A 12962-nucleotide genomic window follows, 5' to 3' on the forward strand; every position below is an offset into this window, starting at 1 on the left:
AAATCCTTTTTTCTTTATAGTTTTTTGTGATTATAGTTTTATTTTTCTCTGCATAAATTTATTGCAAACATATTGAATTATGTTTTAACTTATAAAAGCTTATTGGAAGCATACAATGCTAAATTGTATTATGTAGTTGGAACTATTCCTTTAAAATTATATTTGTAAATATTTTATTAACTTGAAAAGGGACTCACTCTTTTTTTTTTTTTTTTGTAATTAAATAGTTTCATTAATCACGTTTTTATGTAAAAAAAAATGGGACTTTTAAATCTAAAAGAACTGCAAAATGTTTTGAAACTTTCCAAATATAAATTTGCAATGTTTCAGTCTTTCAATTTTTTTTTCTATCTTCCTCTTTATAATTTTCGTTTCTTTTAACCTATGTGGCTTAGAAGTCTTATTAATATGAATGTGCAATGTTTTCCTTAAGATTTTAAGCCTAAAAACCGTATTATGATATGTCATTATTTTATTTTATTTCACAAATATGGCATATCACATAGTTCAAATAAGGAAAGTTTTAATATAGAAAATTTAGTTGATTTTGAAGTCCTAAATATTAAAAAAATAATTAAATAACTATTGTCCTAAATATTAGAGATAAAATTAAATGACTATTTTGTCCAATGTGAAATCAATTTTAAAAGGGTAATAAAGGTGAACGACATTTCACTAAGGACTTTCGTGCTTTTAATATAGTATATATATAATATATATACATATATATATATAGATATAGATATAGATATAGATAGTATAGATTTGATGAATAAATAATTAACTTCAAAACTAATTCTATTTTTTGTATTTCCAGTATTTCGACTGATCCTAGTTGACTTGGTCAAACTAGGACGAGTCAATTCAAGGTTTAAAGCATCAATTTAAATTGTCGAACACAAATGATTTGGTTTATGGGGACCCTTAATAAAGAGTTTAATAGAAAATCCAGGTAATCTCAGAGTCAAAAGGACCAAAATCACAAATGTCATTAATGACCTTTTTATAAAAGTTTAAAATCGAATATTATTTATTTTAAGTACTTTATTCGGAAGATGAGTATAAAAATTCACTGTAAAACACTTTGTGTCCAAATGTCACTAAATAGTACTTTCCCTATCCCAATTTCAATCAACTCAATCTAATATTTTTTTTTATTTTATAAATATATCATTTAAGGACCAATTATTCAAATTCATTAAATTAAATAAAAGTCACCTTCGATATGATATTTCCTTCATAAAACTAGAATTTCACTTTTTACATAGTACTTTCTCTTCTATTATTTATTAAATAAACAAGTCAAATAAAACATGTAAAATTCCAAATTCAATTAAATAAAGTATTACATAAACTGGAACACGAAAGTCCTTGTTTCTAGCATTTCGATCATAGATGAGATTATTATAATAAAATTTTTGTTTTGTTTTATATTATCCTTTTCTTTGATATTTTAGCCCTTTTCCTTAAAGTCGTCCTTTTTTTAACTGAAGAACAAAATGTAAATTATTTAATAAAAGAATATTCTCAATACACTTTTTTTTCATGTGTTATAGACCGTTCAATCAGTGCAAATAAGAAAAGTAGAATTCACTTTTTTCCGCTAGGATTTTGTCTTAGATTGCTAGTGATTAATGTTGTGTTTACATTGATCTTTTGCTTTTTTAGTATCAGACTTTATCTACTGATTATTGTTTTGCTTTTCATCTATGTTCTTGTAATGCTGTTATTTCTTTCTAAGGTTTATTGAACTGATATACTGTTTCTTTTCGTCTTCATTTGGTCTTCTTCGGCCGAGGATCTATCGGAAATAACTTCTCTATTACTTGGGGGCAGAGGTAAGGTTTGCGTACACACTATCCTCTCCAAACCCCACTAATGGGATTTCAGTAGGTTGTTGTTGTTACTATTTTATTGTTGAGTTTACCTATTCGATGTCCGCTATCTGCATTGGAATCCGACTATATTCGGATCCACATCGTATATGATCCATTTAAAGGGTAATCACTCTCTAACCGAATTTTTTCTATGGACTCAAACTCAAAACGTCTTATTAAAGATAAAGGGATCATATCCATCCCGTCATAAATCATGCTAGTTATGATTTAATTTGTTTACCTCACTTGTCATTGGGATTAGATGACAATTGATTAGCCTCCACCTTGGTCACTACTAAATACAAATTACTCAAGACAAAATTATTTAACTTGTTCACTTTTTATCTATCAACTTGATTTTGACATGAAAAATTCTTTCACTCCACCAGAATAATAACAACATCATAATTTTAAATAAGTTAAAATTCGCTATATAATTTTTTTATGACCATACCATTTTATTTAAGTTTATGTCAATCTAATACTTATTATAATAAAGTAAAAGTACTAAAGTCATGGGCGGATGCACGTGGAGCCATATGGGTGCTCTAGCACCCATTGCTTTTGGTGCGGAACCATTATTTTATGTAAACAATTAGTATTAAATTAACAAATAATTTTAGTAAGCACCCAGGAACAAAATAAGCAGGTGGGTGCTTTGGTTAGAAAGTGCACTTGAGAGATCTCTAGATGAAACAGTCGCAAAATCGAATTCCTGAAAATATTTTTTCCATTTTGATATTAATAATCCCTTTAGTACTTGTATTCCTCTTTTAATTTTATTTGCTTCATTTTAATTTTTCTTCTTTCTCTTTCTGTTTTCTTCCCCAATATCGTGGCCCATTCGGCTCCAAAAATGAATGGTCTTTCATATTTTTCTTTTCTTTTTAAGTGCCTTTGCTTTTTTTAATTTCTTTCCCCCAAACCCCATCAAACCTAAGCTGACGAAACTCCATCTTTTGCGATTGTAGAAGAAAATTGGTAATATAGTTTAAACTTTTTTGTAATTAATTAAAAATATTCAATTTATGTTCAATCTAAAGCTAATAGTTTTGCACTGAAGGTTAATTCTGAAAATAAACGTAAAATAAGTAAAAAATGATATTTGTTTGCATATTGTGTATTTAAAAAATGAAAATCGCAAGGAATAATCGTGAATAAATTAAATCTTTTAACTATAATATTAATTTTAGTATATTTGTTAAATATTTTTACTATCGTGGGATAAGACGCAGTTGTGCACTTATATGTTGTGACCGTAACCAGAGGCGGATCCAGAATTTAAACTCTATGGGTTTAACTGTTAAGTTTTTAGCATTGAACCCATTATATATATTTTTAAAGTTATGGGTTCATATCCACTATTTTTGCAATTTTATTGAATGTTTACATAAAAAAATTTACTCTACGTAAAAAGTTACGGGTTCAATTGAACCTGTCGGTAGAACACTACATCCGCCTCTGACCGTAACAACTGTAGATAAAGAGGCGGAGCACCCACGACTACAAGATCCTGGATCCGCCACTGACTAAAGTTTTTATTTTAATATTTTCCAGTGACATTATAGCGTGTGCCTAAGTGAGTGTGTTTTAAAATTCAGACTTTCAATAATATATTCTGTATTATAAGGATATTTCATAACCTGGCAATCCTATTGCAACCCTCCTACTACATAAAATAATAAAAAACAATTCTAAAACTTATTTTCTTGTTTGAAACAATTTAAAATTATTTATTAATATTCGGTGCAATTGATCATCTTAAACATAAACGCGACTAAATTTTGGAGAAAAAAAGAGAATTTAATCTTAGTTCTAAGAATTTTGTTTAATAGAATTATATAGGTAATATTTTTTCGTAAAATAGCAAAAAATAGACACAAACTGATCCGAACCTCACTATTATATTAAAATAAAATAAAATAAATAAAAAATATTTCCACGAATATTTGGAACCAACCTTCAAAAATTATAGAAGTAAAATAAAATTACCCCCACAAGAAAAAATAGGAAATAATAGAGTGAGAGAGAGTGTGACCAAAAAGTCAAAATTGGCTGGTAAGAGAGAGAAAGAGAGCTGACAAAATATAGACGTCACCCCCATTTTCCCAAATTTTCACCTGCTTCTTTCTCATCTAGGAACTTCCCAACAACTGGGGTTGATTGTTTTTTTTTGTTGATAGTAAACTTCAGTTGAAATCTCACTGATTTACAGAAACAGCTGAGGCAAAAAAACCCAAGAAAAATAGCAGAAAAAGGAACAAGATTTGATGGTTTTGTTGTCTAACTCTGGCTTTGTGGCAAAGTTTGAGCCTTTTGCTATAGACCCTTTTCGTTTCTTGAACTGTAAGTTGCTTACCTTTCTGTAATCTTCAGTTATTATGTAACTTGCTACTGTATTGCTTTAATTTACAGTTATTATGTTACTTGCTACTATATTGCAAACTGTTTTTTGAAGTTGGGTGTGTGTGTTTGGGGTTGGAAGGTTATAAAGTTTGGATTTTGAGGACTTGATGAGCAAAAAGTATTAATTTATTTTTCTGTTAGGGAGGACTTGATGAGCAAAAAGTATTGGGAAGGAGATTTTGTTTGGATTTTACTAGATATGAGTTGTGAGCTTGATTCTTGATCATGGTATAGCTTAGTAAGTTCAATTTTAGAGTAGTGGTGTCTAAGAGAATAAAAACCCCATCCCTCCGGGGAACTCGGGTTCAAATCCAAGCAGAGGCAAGAAAATACTAGGTGAGTTCTTTCACATCTAGCTAAGACTTGGTGGGCAGAGTTACTAGTATCTGTGCTAGTGGGAGGTTATCGATACTTGATGGAATAGTCGAGGTGCCGCGCAAGTTGGTCCGGGCACCACCGTTAGAAAATAAAGATTAGAGAATTAGACGAGCAATTCTTTAACATTTTGTGTTATTTTGCTTTTGATATGAGAAAAGCTGTATGATCTCTGAAGATGTTCTTCAGCTTAGGCCAAATTACTTCTTAGAAATGCTTTTACAGCAATGTCTATGCTTGTATACTTTATCTCTGAGGCTGTGTATTCATCAATTCTGTTGCTTTTGATAGTTCTGTCCTCACTCCTAGTGATACGTGTCTGGTACTTGCTGGGTTTTCATTTGCTTTTTTAGTATTGCTTAGGTTTCAGTACGTTGTTTTCTATTTGCTGTACTTTGGTGTAAGATGAATAACTTTACTCATATAGAATAGAGAATTAAACTTTATCAAGCGTTTGAAAGAAAAAAGGTGTCAACTAGATGTTGTCAACCTTTTTTGTTCTCCCAGATGTAACTTATTAGTTGATGGAATCTTGTTGTATAAGGTGCCAGAATAACAAGTCTTTTAGTCTGCAGCTTAGTTTTTTTTTTTTTTTTTGCTTCAGCATGAAACTTTTAGCATCTTTCAGAGGGACCATGTGAATTCAAGTCCGTTGCTGCTCACCTTGCCAACCTAATTCATCCCTCCCCTTCGTCTACCACCCCCACCAAAATGAAAGAGACGATTTTGCATTTTGCAGCCAATAGTTTGAGGGGTTGGGTATTAAGCAACCACCGATTCTAATATTGACCATAACACCTTGAGGTTTTGTAGAATAAAGCATTCAGAAGCCTCTTGATAGCTAAAGGAGTAAACTTTTTTTTTTTTTTGGATGACCGAGAAATCCGTCTGGGGCCAATCCCTTTGGACCAACCGCAGCCTTCGAAACTCGGTGGATAATGGGCCCACCCCTCTACCCTTCTCCACTTAAATACCAGGCTTTGCTTTGCATGGTGTGGGGGCTTGAACCTGTGACCTAAGATACAAATCCACCACCCTTTGCCACTTGAGCTAGGCCCTGGGGGCTAGATAAAGGAGTAAACTTTTATGGATCACCATCATCAAAAAAACATATCCCCAGTTGGCTGCTCATCTGATGAATGAACCTATTGGCCAATGTTCATGAGGCTGAAGCTTTGGGTTAGCGAGGAGTGCGCATTTTCTTGCTAGATATATACTTAGGACATGATCTTTTCTTGAATTTGTTATTGGTTTTATGGTGAACAAAATTTGCTTGTTGCCGAATGCTATATGCATAAATAGACCTTGACTTTCCAATATCCATCTTAGCCAGCTTGTTGGTTTCTTTTCTGTTTCAGAAAACTATGTTACTACGTCGAGGGAGATGATAAGATACTCATGTGTTCATAATATGTAAAGTTAAATAACAAGATGTGCTAAACAAGATGCCTTCTCGTTGTAACTAAGCCAAACTGTATTGCCTATTGCAGAGACAAGTCTTTTGTGCTTTAATGTTGTTACCAAATTTCTTTAGCAGTTAACAATTTGATATCCGCACGTCAATATGTATTGACATCATCTTCTCCCTTGGTGTTTTTACAGAAGATACTACATCTGATTTGTGTACCAATCTGAATCGATCATCCAAAAAGTTGGCGGTAGTCCACGATGGCTGATATCAGTCCTAGTACATCAACAGATGCCGATACGGAAGATAAGAACAGGGTAAACCAATTACTTCTCGAATCCATCTCTAGTATTTAATTTGTAATTATATGTTTTGAGCTATGACTATTCTTGACTTCAGTAAGCACAAGTAGGCTTGGTTGACTGGTTTGACTTCATAAGTTCAATCTTGGTTTTCCTTTAAAAACATAAAAAAGTACAGCTTTTTTCTTTTTTAGTTGATTGAAAAAATAAACATGTTTGTGCCCTTACATATTAGCCCATGAACTTCCCTGAACGTGGTTTCACTACATTTTATCCTGTAAAATAATCCGTACTACAAATGCTTGATGAAACTGAGATTCAATCACTGCTGGTGCAGTTCCTAAATTCTCAACAACTGGGTGCGGTAGCTTCTGATGGAAGTGACAGGACAAGAGATCAGAAGGTATCCTATATTTATTGTCTCATTTAGAATGACAGAATATGAGTGGAAAAAGAAAAGTTTATATGATGTTGAACTCTTGTTGTGCAGACACTTCGTAGACTTGCCCAAAATCGTGAAGCAGCTCGAAAAAGTCGTCTAAGGAAAAAGGTAAGTTCTCTTGCTACAGCACTATTTCTGTTCATTTGGTATATACTCTATTAGTTGTGCTTGAGATTAAATTTGGAATTGTAATTAATGACCTTTTGGTTTGTGCTCATCCAAAACCTGCCTGAGTAGGTCCTCTCATTTAAGTTTTAGCTGGTGCATCTGAAAGTTTGATGTCATAATGCTAGTCAAAATGGAAAAAAAAGGTTCAGCGCCTCAATTTATTAGCTCGGAATCTAGTGTACCCTGAATAAATGAAGGATTTCTGCATCCAGTAGAAGATTGGTGGATAATAAGTGGGCTTACATGTACCTCTTTCTCACCAAAAAAAGAGAGAGCTTATGTGTACCCATGAGGTCCGTATTTGTATAGAAGGTTGAGTTTCTTTTGTGAAAAACCAAATTTTGGTGTAGGTTCTCTACCTTTTGGTATACAACTCGTATATAGGGTTTTCCCCATCTTTAATAAATTTATTTACCTTAATAAAAAAGAGGGCTGATGTGCATATGTTCCATTTTTAGGAAAAATCGTAAAGAAAAATAGAACACTTTATTCTTTCAAGTATTGAGGTGGGCGCTTAGAGTTATTCTTATCGTTGAGATAAGAATGAAAATGAATTATTATGCTGAAGGTTTCTGAACGAAATGTGGTATTGAGTATTTCACAGCAAAGAACAAAATTGGTATCTACTACATAACCTCGAGATCTCAGTGGACCCCATTCTTGAACATGACTGGAAACCTGGGGGATGTTAGTGAAGTTTAATGCGTGTTAATGTACATCTATTAGTTCTTTTTTGGAACATTACAGTAGACTACTTTTTGAGAACTTATAGTTTGAGGTTTCTTGTTTAAGTGATGAGTAACATTATTTCTTGCTCTAGATATCCTCGGAGCATTAGAAAAACATTGTTGAACTAAGTTAACCTTCTAATAGAATAGGTGTTATCCCTTATCTATGCTTGTGAGATGGGTATCATACTACATACATGTGCACAGATTGTAATGTGAAAATAGATCTAGTATCAAATATAGTAATTCCTTATTTTATGGCTTTTGTTGGTCTAGGCATATGTTCAACAGTTAGAGAGCAGCCGGATGAAGCTGACACAACTAGAGCAGGAACTTCAACGAGCTCGACAACAGGTTTGTTCGGCATTTCTTGTGTCCTCATCTGTTTTTCACTTTTAACACGTACAGCTAGCACCTCCATAGTTATTAGCTCGCGGCCTATCAGAGGATCAGCTTTTTGAGACATTTTTTTTTCTTTTGTCGCAGGGCATATTTATTTCAGGTTCAGGAGATCAATCACAGTCGATGAGCGGAAATGGTATGCTCATCTTCCGCATTCAGACTTCTCTCTTTAAAAGTTATGCACTTCTCAATTTTATGTTGGATAATCCAGTATGACTGATTTATCAAAAAAATTAACAAATTTATCTACCACTATCCCTAGGGGATTTCTCGGTTATAGTAAAATACAAGGAATTATGGTATGGCTGACTAATGAAGGGTATAACTCTCTGTTATAATAAAGTTAAAGTAGATTAGTGGTAGAATTGTTGCGTGGAACCTGAACTAACCCTCTTGTCCATATTGATGCATGGGTATCCTTCTGATGATTATAATGCCCTCTGAGTAGTTTATTGCTGACTTCGAGTTGGTTTCACATAATGTTAATGTAGTTAATAGTAAGGTGTCTCAGTGACTCGGACAAGTAAATACACGATTAAATGAATTTTGTTCACTTACGGAAATTATCATATATTCCCTAGTTGACTGATTTATTCTGTCTTTTCCAATGTACTAGCTTTTATGTATATAAAGGCTATTTCATTTACCAGTTTGATATCTTATTGTCATATTTCTCAGTTCAGCCCAAGATGTCTTGTGTATTAATCTGTCTGTGAAAAGTAAAAGCATTAAAAGTGGGTAATCAAACGGCATTTTTTGGTTTTTCTTCTCTTTCCTTTTTGCTTTGGGGTGGGGGGATTGAAGCGAAATGCTGTATTTGAAGATTTTGAAGAAGTGAGTGTCCGTACTATTTTAACTACACAGAACCAAGGACCAAATTTGTCTACAGATGAAAATATACCACATGAAAATGGGTTTCCAGTGGTAGTCAATATGACTAAATATTTGGATAAATGCTTTAGAAAAGGAACTTTTACTTTCTGTACTTTGTGTATTTTTTGGTGGCATTTAATTTAAAATGTAATCTATAGACAAGTATTATTTTTTCTACAGACTTTCAAATTTCATTAGTGGCTTTCTTTATTGGAATTATTGGACTAGGGTGCTATATTCATCCATATGTTTCATCATGCCGAGGAAATCATTGCCTGAGTTTTAGGCATTGGACGTGTTACAGATATTTAATTAAAAAGGAAAATGGAAGCACTATAGCTTTGTGAAGGGTGAAGAAGAATCTAACTAGAGTAGCGAAGAAAGTTGAGTATGGAGGTTATTGCATTCTTTTCCTTTTCCTTTTCTGGATAAGTCAAATGCACACATAGGGCGTGTGCTTAAAATCCAATTCTCTATACAAAAAGGAATTCTCTCCTTGCACCAGAAGTATAAGCAAAACAAGAACCTCTGTAGTCTTCATATCATTCTCACTATAATAGACTAATCTCCTATTTCTTCCGATCCAAATAATCCAAAAAGGGTACAATAGTGTAGTCTTCAAGCTGCATTCGAGCTTTACATTACTTCTTCGATTGTTCTAGTGAACACCTATGAGATGCTAGAGAAGGAGCACACAACTCCTATAGCTGTGATGTGTCCTCTCTTAGCCTCTTGTATAGGCAGCAGCACCCCGTGGCAATTTGCCGCCTCCTTGGTTATCCGCTGTTATGAAGGAGGAGCATTAGCCATGAAGGCAGCTTTTAGATAGTCATTAACAATTATTCTCCTTTGGAGTAGTGATTCATCTGCTATTTGGTCGTCTTTATTCCTTTAGATAACATAGAATTCCCTTGAATTCAGAATATTTGATTTTGTAAAAACTAGTTTGAATATAGAACTCCGTGAAAGTAAGTAAAACTAACTTCCGGTCCTTCTAGGAGCTTTGGCATTTGATGTAGAATATGCCCGGTGGTTGGAGGAGCAGAACCGACGAATTAATGAGCTAAGGGGAGCTGTAAATTCTCATGCTGGTGATGGTGAACTTCGCATAATTGTCGACGGTATCTTAGCACACTATGATGACATATTCAGGATAAAAGGGGATGCTGCAAAGTCCGACGTTTTTCACATATTGTCGGGCATGTGGAAAACTCCAGCAGAGAGATGCTTCTTGTGGCTTGGTGGATTCCGTTCGTCTGAACTCCTCAAGGTGAGAGCCTTTTACTTCCCACAAGTGATTGTGCAGCTTGATGAATAGCTTTCCCCCCTCCCTTTGGCTAATAAAAGAACAGAAAAAGAAAAGCTCTTAAATTAGTGAATGGCGGTTGGACATGTGAGATGATGATGCCTGTGCTAGAATAAAACAGGATGCATTTGGAAATTTTATGATGGGATTGTAGTTGTTCATAGCCTGGAAAGAGTTCTCAATTTTTGAGGCTTAAATTTCAAGAATTAACCCCAATGGCTCAGCAACCCATAAAGGGATCCAAGCACGTTTAGTGTGATAGAAGTCAGTTTTTCTAGTAAAAGAAGTTTCCTTTTCTGTATTTCACCTTCAACATGAACTGTAGAGGTCAAATATCGATTTCTGACCTAAGTTGTTGCCACATGTTCATGAATTACCTGTGTTTACTTCTCTAGCTGGAAGTTCTCAGTAAGCATGCTCTTTTTGGGGTGCACTACTCTGGTTCCAATGTGCTCCGCACCTCCGCCTCCTATTTGTTGTCCCTATAATGGTGGTTCTTGTGCAGAGAATGAACAGCTCAATTATCTCTGAGATCCCTACAGTCTCGCTTTTGTTACAACTCTCCCTCCACCCTTACCTTCTTACATTCTGGTTCTTCTTATTAGGTTTAGTCATCTAATAATTTTGCACGTTACCCTCCTCCACCTGCTTACTTCTCTGCGTACAGCTCCATTTGCATGACCTCTGCGTATTTCTCTAGCTGGAAGTTCTTGGTAAAGATTCTTTCTTGGGATGCACTGCTCTTATTTCGTCATGCTTGCAACTCCATTTGTTGTGTTTACATTGCTGTTCTTGTTAGTGAAATAAAGGTCTTGCTTTAGTCAAACCTCTCCCTCAACCCGTATCGTCCAATTCGGAAAAATTCCTACTGTCTAATACACAGTGGACATTTCCCTTCTTTTTCTCTTTTCAAGGGGTAAAGGTGACGGGAAGACATTATTGACTTAGTGTTCTTGCTAGTTCTTGAATTTCTTGCCATTTTGTTGCAGCTCCTCATTAACCAGTTGGAGCCTTTAACCGAACAACAATTATTGGCAATCAACAACTTGCAACAGTCATCCCAACAGGCTGAAGATGCTTTATCCCAAGGAATGGAGGCACTGCAGCAGTCTTTGGCTGAGACTCTGGCGGGGTCCCTTGGACCTTCAAGTTCCTCAGGGAATGTTGCCAATTATATGGGTCAAATGGCCATGGCAATGGGGAAGCTCGGAACTCTCGAGGGCTTCATACGACAGGTGCTTAATCCTTCATATTCTGTGTCTATACTCTATACCTTTGAAATTATACGCTTGATTGTGTGAAGAGCTTCTTAACAGCCTAAAATTCATCATTGACGTGTCATACATTTGCATCTTTCTGTTGCCTAACTTTTTCCGAGTTGCCTCCTTGAAAAAAAAATGGAAGAAGCAAAAAAAGAAGGGAAAGGGGAAGTTACAATATTCCAAGCCCCTTTGTTAGATCCTTTTTAGTCGTTTGCAACATCCAGAGAATGGATTAATGCCACAAGCAGCATAGAGCCATCTAACGTCTCTCATCATAAACGCCTCCTCGTATCAGTATTAGTCGCTTACTATTGCCTTGATAAAGTAAAAGTCTATGTCCTAGTTTGTGCCATGACCTTATTTGTAAGTTGCTTACTCCTTGTTATTTTAGGAGCTGTAGATACTCCTGGTGTGAAATAGTTGGACGAATCTGACTGGCAAAGATCCGTGATGAGTCGTTATTGATTGAAGATTTTAAGATCTATCCAGGGGAATGTTCTCTCTTCTTAAAGCCTTAAGTTTGTGTCTTTCTCTCAAAAATGGAGGAGAGGAGAAGGGGGTTTATTGATCTCCCCGCTCATTGCTCAAAGGGTGGCTGTAGTATAGTGATGATAATTTACATAAATTTGCTTCAGAACATATGGGGAACGTCTACCTGCATTTCATACATGTTGAAGCTTTTCTTTGCATGCATAGGCTAATCTATGAAATGTCTCCTCAGGCTGATAACCTTCGGCAACAAACATTGCAGCAAATGCATCGTATATTGACAACTCGCCAATCAGCTCGTGCTCTTCTTGCGATCAGTGATTATTTCTCTCGGCTTCGAGCACTGAGCTCTCTCTGGCTTGCTCGTCCCCGGGAATAACAAACTGCTTTCTTCTAATACTCTGCTATGAAATATTCATGGTAACATTTGTAAATGAGAAACCTTCTTCTGGGAGAGCTACCGAGCTTTAACAGATATAATTATTAGATTTTCAGCCACCAGTTCAGTCCTTGTTCATTTCATTGTAATGGTATTTGTAACACTGTTTCATTTTTAACTTTGATAGACATAAGGTGATCAATGAATTGTTGTATTTTAGCTTGTCTAAATGTTCCAGTTAGGTTGATGAAAAGGACCCTGGCTGACTTCCCCTTCAATTTTTGCATTATTGTTTAGCTGTTTCTCCTAACATGTCAACCAAGGACTCTGTATTCTCTACATGCCTTTCTTTACACCAAAAGTGAAACAAAAAAATACAATTCGTCTTAACATTCTGAAGAGTATTATATCTGTCTTCAAAAACTCTTTGAGTTCCTCTCTGTCCACCATACACTGTATGAGATCTAATAAAACTGCGAGAAAGAAAAATTAATATCCCCTTTGTATGGGATCTAAATTTCAATTTGTTAGGAACATAGAAAAAA

The 12962-nt window shown here is 34.8% G+C and overlaps 1 protein-coding gene across 2 annotated transcripts; it reads left to right on the top strand.

Annotated features, from left to right (window-relative positions):
- Positions 1 to 3943: 3943 nt before the first annotated feature.
- LOC107776910 (transcription factor TGA2-like) lies at positions 3944 to 12693 on the top strand. 2 transcript variants are annotated; one of them, XM_016596868.2, is made up of 9 exons: positions 3944 to 4223; positions 6261 to 6383; positions 6706 to 6771; positions 6859 to 6918; positions 7983 to 8060; positions 8193 to 8244; positions 9980 to 10251; positions 11277 to 11522; positions 12271 to 12693. In XM_016596868.2, the coding sequence occupies exons 2-9, from the start codon at positions 6327 to 6329 to the stop codon at positions 12415 to 12417; spliced, it is 978 nt and encodes a 325-aa protein (XP_016452354.1). In that variant the 5' UTR covers positions 3944 to 4223; positions 6261 to 6326; the 3' UTR covers positions 12418 to 12693.
- Positions 12694 to 12962: the final 269 nt, after the last annotated feature.

This window comes from Nicotiana tabacum, chromosome 18 (assembly GCF_000715075.1).
Source record: "Nicotiana tabacum cultivar K326 chromosome 18, ASM71507v2, whole genome shotgun sequence".
Lineage (NCBI taxonomy): Eukaryota > Viridiplantae > Streptophyta > Magnoliopsida > Solanales > Solanaceae > Nicotiana > Nicotiana tabacum.

What these genes read in the sequence shown, in the direction of transcription:
- LOC107776910 (XM_016596868.2), top strand. Translation starts at nt 6,327, where the DNA reads ATGGCTGATATCAGTCCTAGTACATCAACAGATGCCGATACGGAAGAT. An exon ending in ACAGTCGATGAGCGGAAATG is followed by an intron (nt 8,245 to 9,979) that starts GTATGCTCATCT and finishes CGGTCCTTCTAG; the next exon opens with GAGCTTTGGCATTTGATGTA. An exon ending in TCGAGGGCTTCATACGACAG is followed by an intron (nt 11,523 to 12,270) that starts GTGCTTAATCCT and finishes ATGTCTCCTCAG; the next exon opens with GCTGATAACCTTCGGCAACA.